Below are 8,646 nucleotides of genomic sequence, written 5' to 3' on the forward strand. Positions count from 1 at the left end.
AATATTTATTCCGTTTCAAAAGTTCAAATCATGAAAGAATTTGCATATAGGGGAACAGCTAAAGCAAGAGAGGGAAGACTAGGGTTTTTTATATAGGTATTTGGATTAAGAAGATCACTGAACAGTTGCTATGGGAGAATGGAGTCTGGAGGGCAGTGAAATGTCATGTATCAGCCGTGCCTTGTCTCAGTTTAGCTCCTGGACATTTGAACAATATCCATGCATTTCAGAGCTTTACCCTGAATATGTAAGGTGTCTTATATATTAAGTCAGACCATTATCTATTGACTGGTCTTAAACACTCAAAGGTTTAAGGCAGAGGCATTTTGTAGTCACAGAATCACAGGGCTGGAAGGGACCCCAAGGGTCATCCTGCAATGCAGGAATCTCAGCTAAAGCATCCATGGATGCAGAAGGCCAGCCAACCTCTGCTTAAAAACCTCCAAGGAGGGAGAGTCCCCAATCTCCCAAGTGAGTCCAAGGCTATTTCTAACTGGAAGTGTTGGGGGTTGAACCTAGAAAGTGATGCATGCCACTCATATACTGAACCACTGAAAAATGGAGGGCTGGCCACTTGGATTTTAAAAAAAAGTTCAGGGTTATCAAATATTTGATTCTGCAACGAGATAGGAAAACCACAGACAAGAAGCATGTAAAAAAAGTTTTGGATTTTGATGCCTATGAACAAAAACACTGCACATTAATTTTAATGAGTTTCTTGCTATCCACAGGCTGCTTACATACATGGAAGTTTTAAAATATAATCAAAACACATTTGGGATTTGGACTTTTCTTTCATTGAGACTGAGCCAGGCCGCTTTGAAACAAATTCTAGACACTCTCACCCAGTAGCTTACAACTGAGAAATAGGATTTGACATGAAGTGTGACAGAGTCAAATTGCTTGGCATGATTTACATTTCTCTTCAGCTGACTCCAAACATGAAATGTTAACTACACTAGTAGTGAGAAAGGTTTGAAAAGGGGAACAGGATAGGAATGATGAAGAGTGAAGATACGAAAATAAAATGGCGCAGAAAGAGATGGTGGTAGCGTCCCCCTTCCCCATTTTGGGGCCTTCAGTAATTCTGGTACAACAATCCAGAACTTTGCTTAAGGACTCCATTCCCTATAATTATGTCAGGGAGAGTGGGTATAATCCAGAGGCTGTTTGTGCATAACTTAACTCCTGATTGATTTCAACAGAGCTGCAGCTCTATCTGAATTGCAGCCCATTGAATTTCAAGTGTTCCAGAAAGAACTCCCAAACCTGGGTTAGTTGAAGAAACATCGCAAACCAGCCTTGACAATGCCAACAGTTCGGTTTAAACTGCTGTGCGTATGGGGGGTACATTTTATGTGGAAAGTGGCACTCCATTTTTTTTCCTCTATAGAAATTGCCATTTATTTATCACACTAGAGGGTCACAGTGACAAATAGCTTGCTCTGCGTATATACTTAGTCACTTAACTTGATGTTTACAAGCACACTTCAGCGACACACACAAAAAGTCCCTCAGAGATAAATGAGGGCATGTATTCAGCGAGCTTTCTAGTTCTGGGAAATTTGATAAAGCCTGTTAACCTTTGAAAGAAAGTCAAAGTAGAAGAATAGAGCAATACTCTTGATATAATTGATATTTAAAAAGCAACAAGCAACCCTGTGACCAGTCACCTAGCTATTTCCTTGTGATGTGGATGTTCAAATGAAGAATGTGAAGAAAAAAAGGCTGTTCTAAAAGCCTTGGGTGGGGGGGGGGCAACACTTTAAGAACATGCAGGTGTTCTCTTAACATTACTTGACATCACACAGAAGGGCAACTCCACGCAATATCCAGTGCTCAGGAGGTTGGGTAGTCCGGAGGTCCACTGCGGCGATATAATTCAGATCTGTCCGAACTGGTTTTTTGTAGATTGGGCAAGAGTACAAGCGTAGATCTCTCGAGGCTAGGGAGATGAAGGAAGAAAACACTTCATTGTCATAGGGCTATGAACAGAGCAAACATCTTATAGGAAAAAACCCATATGAAATTAAAATTGGTGTCCTATCTGGAACTTCCAATTTAAAGAGAAAATTGCCACCGAAATGCAGCAACAAGAACGTTGGGCTTGGATGTGTCAAGATTTAACATCAGTTCCTTGTTCTTTCCCCTTGCAGGAATACAATCATACAAGGGGTAGCAGAGGAAAATTTGCAAACTCCACCCCTTCTACAAAGGTAAAGGGACTCCTGACCATTAGGTCCAGTCGTGGCCGACTCTGGGGTTGCGGCGCTCATCTCGCTTTATCGGCCAACATTTGTCCACATACAGCTTTCTGGGTCATGTAGCCAGCATGACTTTTGGTGCAACGGAACACCGTGACAGAAACCAGAGTGCACAGAAATACCATTTACCTTCCCGCCACAGTGGTACCTATTTATCTACTTGTGCTGGTGTGCTTTCGAACTGCTAAGTTGGCAGGAGCTGGGACAGAGCAATGGGAGCTCACCCCGTCACAGGGATTTGAACCACCGACCTTCATACTGGCAAGCCCAAGAGGCTCAGTGGTTTAGACCACAGTGCCACTCATGTCCCTACACCCCTTCTATAGCACATCACCATTCCTATATTTAAAGCCCTCCACAAATTGAAGGTCAGAGACCTCACGTACATTGTCTGAAGGGAGTTGGCATCAATACTACTTTTGAGAAGCCACAATAGGCACCTTCTTTTATCTAGCTACTGTAAGCAAATGGTGTCCAGGCACGTTAGAGACAGAAGTGTAAAATGAAAGTGTTGCAGTTTCGACGCAGATCTCTTCCAATATGGCATGAAATTCCTCTCCAGAAACACACAGCAGCAAAACTATTTTAAAAGTACTGCTTTTAAAACTGCAAACCAAGGAATTTCTAGCAAATAGTTAAATTTAAGTCTATAGCAGAACTCCAAACTGTAGTTAGATGCCCCTCTCTGAAGTCCTGAAGATGCCTTCCTATAACCAACAGGTAACATTCAGACTCATCTGATGCAGAGTTACCTCATTTCAGTGGGCTTAAAAGGTCAAGGTAAAGGACCCCTGACAGTTAAGTCCAGTAACAAATGACTCTGGGGTTGCAGCACTCATTTACTGGCCAAGGGAGCCAGTGTTTGGCCGCAGACAGCTCATGTGGCCAGCATGACTAAGCTGCTTCTGGCGAAACCAGAGCAGCACATGGAAATGCCATTTACCTTCCCACCAGAGCGGTACCTATTTATCTGCTTGCACTTTGCCTGCTTTCGGACTGCTAGGTTGGCAGGAGTTGGGACTGAACAACGGGAGCTCATCCCATTGCGGCGATTTGAACCGCCGCCCTTCTGTTCGGCAAGCCCAAGGCTCAGTGGTTTACACCACAGTGCCACCCATGTTCACTTCTACATTAGATCAGGTTGTTGGTCTCTGACTGCAGTTTTCAGCACTAAGGAAGTTAGAAACAAAGACAGTGACCAAACCCTTTAGGGAAAGGTTTGCTTTGCTTCCAGATGGCCTCTTTACTGCACATCCATCCTGATTTGTTTGCAAGGGGATTAGACAATGTTGACTATTTAATGAGCATTTGTTCTGATTTGTTTGTGGGGAGATTAGATGTCACTGCATCCCAGTGCATTTCCCCTTGACCTTCCTTACTCCAAAAAATCCAGTTTTGGGGAGAAGCAGGATCGTTGTGCAAGCAACTACAACTGCATGACCAAAATTTACCGGTATCGAATTGACCCCCACTCAAAAATAGGAAGAGTCTGGAAGCAACCAGGAATTATAAGATCCAGGGACTCAATCTTATGATGACATGGGCAGATTTATCAATATGTCAGCAATATTAACTCCCCCCCCCCAGTGACTGCTATTCACTCTTATGAGGAAAATATAAAATGCCACACTTGGAAACTTGGTTGTGGTGGGGGCAAACCCCACTTCCTGCTTCTGAGAGGGACCCTACAAGAGTCTTGCAATATTCAAGCCCCTCACATAGCTGCAACTCATACCTGAGAGGCTTGCTTACCTCTAATAATCTCCATTAAGCAAACAGCCTTAGCCATAGAGTTGACTGCACTAAAAAGACAAAAACCCAAAGTAGGAAAATAGCCCACAAGACTGTGCCCTTCACAGCTTTTATATTTCTTTCATGTTTGGTTTTATTTCTCAAACCAAACTGACTGTTTTCAGGCAAGCAGCATAGGCTGAATTCTACAACGCCAAGCAGCCTGGGCTTTGGGTGTCCATCTCTCCAACCCACAATCCATTTTGACAGCTGCTTCCTTCCTACATGAACCCCAGAGGTCTTCTCTTCACTTCTAAAGTTGCTCTTTCAATCTTTTGACTTGCTTGCTGAAGCAGATCCAAATTCCGTACATTTAGCTGTCAAGACTAGCTCCAGCCGACCTGGTTACAACTTGTAGCCTCCCCAGTATATATTCTTGAAAGAGTGAAAAGTTGATTTTAAGCAGATTGAAATTCCTTCTTTTAAAAAAAAATATTAATAATAATCATTTAAATTAAAGCATGAAAGAATGCATAATGGTTCCCATCTCTCTTCTGATATTTTGGATTTTCCTTTAGCACATTAACAAGCTTTTTTACTCTTCACTTCCTATCCCTGGGTGCCATTATGGCTTATAAAGCTGATCTAGCCTCCCAAAAGTCAATGCATAAATCCATGCCTATTAGCTACTTCCTGTTTATTGGCCAATACACTTCAAGTCGTTGCCAGGAAAGCCACCCAGCATCTGGCAGAGGGGGAAAGGAGCATCAGCCTTCTTGGACCAAGCGTCACTTGGCCCCTTTCCTTCCAGCCCAGAGTGTCTTGGCAACCAAGCCCACCCCTGCAGTTGGCAAAAGGAGAAGGGAGCGTGAGGCTCTTCTGGTGGCCTACTGAGACCAAGGGTCTTTTTGTGCTTCTGCTCACACCAAGCAAACTTCTTCTGCCATCTGTGCTTGGTCTTAATCCTGAAAATGGACATGCAGGATTCAGGGAAAATATACTTACAAATAAATACACCAGGGCTGGTGGGCAGAACATAGATCAGGATCTGCTGGCAGATCTCTAGGAGACTGACAAGACTTTCTGATTCTCAGTTGTTTAGAAATGGCAGCAACAAAGAAGGTGGCTGTATCCCCTGAAACAAGGGTGCTGAAGCAAAGAAAACTTGGGGAAGTCCTGGAGTAGAATATTTTTTTTAGAAAGGCTGGTAAGGTTAAAAGTTCTTTTATTCTAACTATTTGCCTTTAGCACCTGGCTCTGGTTGAAAAAGGAAAAACGAAGTAGGGCACACTAACATATAGTCCAATCTTATTCCCAGTTGTAAATGCTTAAAGGTAAAGGGACCCCTGACCATTAGGCAGTGGCATAGCGTGGGGGTGCAGGGGGGGCCGGCCGCAACATCTGGGGGGCGCTCGCCGCCTCCAGAGTCACCGAAGAGCCTCGGGCACAGGCTGTAGCCCCATGTCTCGTGGAACCGACGAGCTGTGCGCGCGGCCGGGCTGAAGGCGTCTGGCAGGCAGCGGCTCTCAGCGCTCGCCACGGTCCCCACGCGTCAGGGCCGCGGAGGGCGCGCCAGGCAGCCCCTCCTCACAGCCCCACCGCTGCCGCTGCTACTGCAGCTGCTGGGCCATGTTGCATTTTCCTCGCCTCTCTGCCCTCCTCCTCCGGGCAAGCGTCGTTTGGGCGGCAGCGCCAGCGGCAACTCGCCTCAGATCACCTGACACGGACCCGCCGCCGCCGTGGCTACCTTACCGTAAATACCCCAGCCCAGGCAGCAGCAAGAAGAAGCTGGCAGCGGCGGCAGGTTAGGGGTTAGGGGCGCAAATTACTTGCCTTGCCCCGGGTTAGGGGGCGCAAATTACTTGCCTTGCCCCGGGTGCTGACAACCTACGGTACGCCGCTGCCATTAGGTCCAGTCGTGGCCGACTCCGGGGTCGCGGCGCTCATCTCGCTTTATTGGCCGAGGGAGCTGGTGTACAGCTTCTGGGTCATGTGACCAGCATGACTAAGCCGCTTCTGGCAAACCAGAGCAGCGCACGGAAACGCCATTTACCTTCCCGCTGGAGTGGTACCTATTTATCTACTTGCACTTTGACGTGCTTTCATACTGCTAGGTTGGCAGGAGCAGGGACCGAACAATGGGAGCTCACCCCGTCACAGGGATTTGAACCACCGACCTTCTGATCAGCAAGTCCTAGGCTCTGTGGTTTAACCCACAGTGCCGCCCTCATCCCTTGTAAATGCTTAGGTCCATAGAATTCAGAAGGGCTAAGCAGTGTTGCATCTACAACCAGTGCACAATAGTATATTCCACAACGACAGAGTGTCATTGGCCAGGAGTCAGTTTCACCTGCTGAATGACATCCTGAAGGGGGAAGAAGGCAGAGTGGCTCCACCTTCAGCTGATCAGCCTTCAAGTACACAGAGAAGGTGCTGATGAGAACCAGCTGGCTTCAGCCTTCTTAAGCAGAGCTTCCAGCAGCAGTCAGATGCTGGAAACTCTTGTAGTTCCCAGTCCTAACTTGCTGCTTCCTGCTCATCTTGATCCTTGATCATCAGATTCCCTGACCCCTAGACCATCCGACTACGTGGATTGCTGTTCAGCTGACCCTAGGACTGGACTGACTGGACTGACTTTGGATGCTGACTCTGCCAACTCAGAGACCCTTCTGGTGGGCTGGTCTCCCACTCCACTGAGCTCTGCACACTGTTGCTTGGCAACGAGACTACAACATTATTGTTCTCTAATCCACACAATTTGCATAGATAGATACATAGACAGATAGATAGATAGATACAGAGATAGGATAGTGGCATGCAAGACTATCGTTTCAATGAGTATGACGTTAGTTTCCTCCTCTACAGCGGACTCTCCTTTTGAATTCATGGCCAAAGTACTGAAACAATGGTTTAAGAACAACCTTTCCCCTGCTGTACAAACCAAGATGACCAATTACCCTGCATTTTGTTCTTAACATGTGGTGAAGACATCCTTACCTCTTGGCAGGATGAAACAAATAACCAAGTGACCTTAGCTTGTGAGTGAAATAGAAGACCCAGCGGGAGGCCTACCCGGCTATATGCACGGGCTCTGTGCTCATGAATGGAGAGGGGTTCCTTTTCTGCATTACTAATTATAAACACAGAACCAGATGGTGGCAGTTATGATAATTAATCCATCTGGAACAAAAGATGTGGGTTTTGCAGAATCTTTTGCAAAAAGAAAAAAAAATGAAGGCCAACGACTCCAGTTGCTTGTGCTTGCAAGTGCCCCTGAAGAAGATATTTCAAATGTAATTATGAGCTCGATAGATACATTTATGTGCACCTAGAGGCTACACACACACACACACACACACACACACACACACACACACACACTTCCCTGTTTCCAGGGGGGACTTACCATTTTTATTTTTAGTGCATGTGCTTTCTTATTTTAGCAGACCTATGTTCACAGGAAGGAAGGCGATCTTGAAGGAATAACTAGTTCTGAACCCAGAACAACCTAGGGACGCTCACAGAACCCTGCAGAGGGTTCTTCTGCTTGATCCCAGTAAGCCCTTCTGACTGCAGTTCTGATCTTGGCTTATTGTATACAGATCTCGGTCAGGTCTTGAACGTGAGCAAGATGTTGCATTATTAATCCATTCTCTCACCCTTCTTAGCAGTGTCCTAGTTCCTTTGTGAGCGAGGCCATAATGCATGCATGCTAGCACTACTGATGCCAGGGATACACTGGTGCAAAGAGTTGACACACAATTTGGCAATACTATATGTAGTAAGAGCTACTTCTTAATAAGTCAGCACGTCAGATAAGACTTTTCAGCTGCCTGCATTCAGGAGAGGAAGCATCTAAACTGGTCTTTGGAGGAAGACATCATAACTCACTATCATTTGATTGACAGCTCAGCCATGCCATGAAATCTGTCGCCTATGAGATAATGGGCAGACACTGCCACAAATTTAAACATTTCCATATTCTGATGTACCAGTATCGACTTAACACTTACTGTTGTTTTCTGCATATATCCTTATCACGGGCATCAGTTCGAAGAGGACCTTGGGCTTTGATTCTATTAGTTTCATGTTCCTTTTGTCCCATCCGGCTCCTTCTAGATAGAGGCCATAGACATAGACGCCCTCAGAGGGAGGAGCTGTGATGTCATCCTTCATCCACTTGGTGACCTCATTGCACAGAACTACGCTGTCAAGTGCCCATCCCTTGTTCGCTCGGGTAATTTCCTGTAAAAAGCAACACAGCAGGAGCTGAAAGGTGGGACCATAGATTTCAACGGGCAAAGGCATTACATAACTTCAGACCAATCAATAGGGCCAGGTGAAGTCCCATTTACCGTAGCTCACACATTCCTCTCTTTTCCCTCTGAGGCTTAGTCAAGGTGTTCGTCTCCTAATAAATCATTTTCCCCACATTGCACATCAACATTCCTTACAGACACTCAAACATTTCATTAAATTTCTATCTGCCTTACAAGCTAAGGGAAACGTGACAGGCTCAGAGGGACACTGACACCTTATTATCAGTTTCATTGCCCTGCAACCCAGAAGCAAGGCATGTCAAGTCTGATCCGGAAAAGGCAGTTAACAGAACCCAGAAGTAAAAAGCGAGCTAATTTGAGTATTTCCTGGA

At 45.7% G+C, this 8,646-nt stretch overlaps 1 protein-coding gene across 1 annotated transcript in view; it reads right to left on the minus strand.

Moving 5' to 3' along the window:
• Window positions 1-1,607: 1,607 nt before the first annotated feature.
• The window catches only part of DNAH5 (dynein axonemal heavy chain 5), a 185,075-nt gene continuing 178,036 nt past the window's right edge, over window positions 1,608-8,646 (minus strand). The window contains exons 78-79 of the mRNA XM_079985129.1: window positions 8,009-8,240; window positions 1,608-1,945 (exon numbers count right to left, since the gene is read on the minus strand). Coding sequence (XP_079841255.1) covers window positions 1,794-1,945; window positions 8,009-8,240 — 384 coding nt within the window. The 3' untranslated portion in view covers window positions 1,608-1,793. The remainder of the gene's footprint in view (window positions 1,946-8,008; window positions 8,241-8,646) is intronic.

The sequence above is a fragment of the Podarcis cretensis genome (assembly GCF_951804945.1).
Source record: "Podarcis cretensis genome assembly, chromosome: 7".
Lineage (NCBI taxonomy): Eukaryota > Metazoa > Chordata > Lepidosauria > Squamata > Lacertidae > Podarcis > Podarcis cretensis.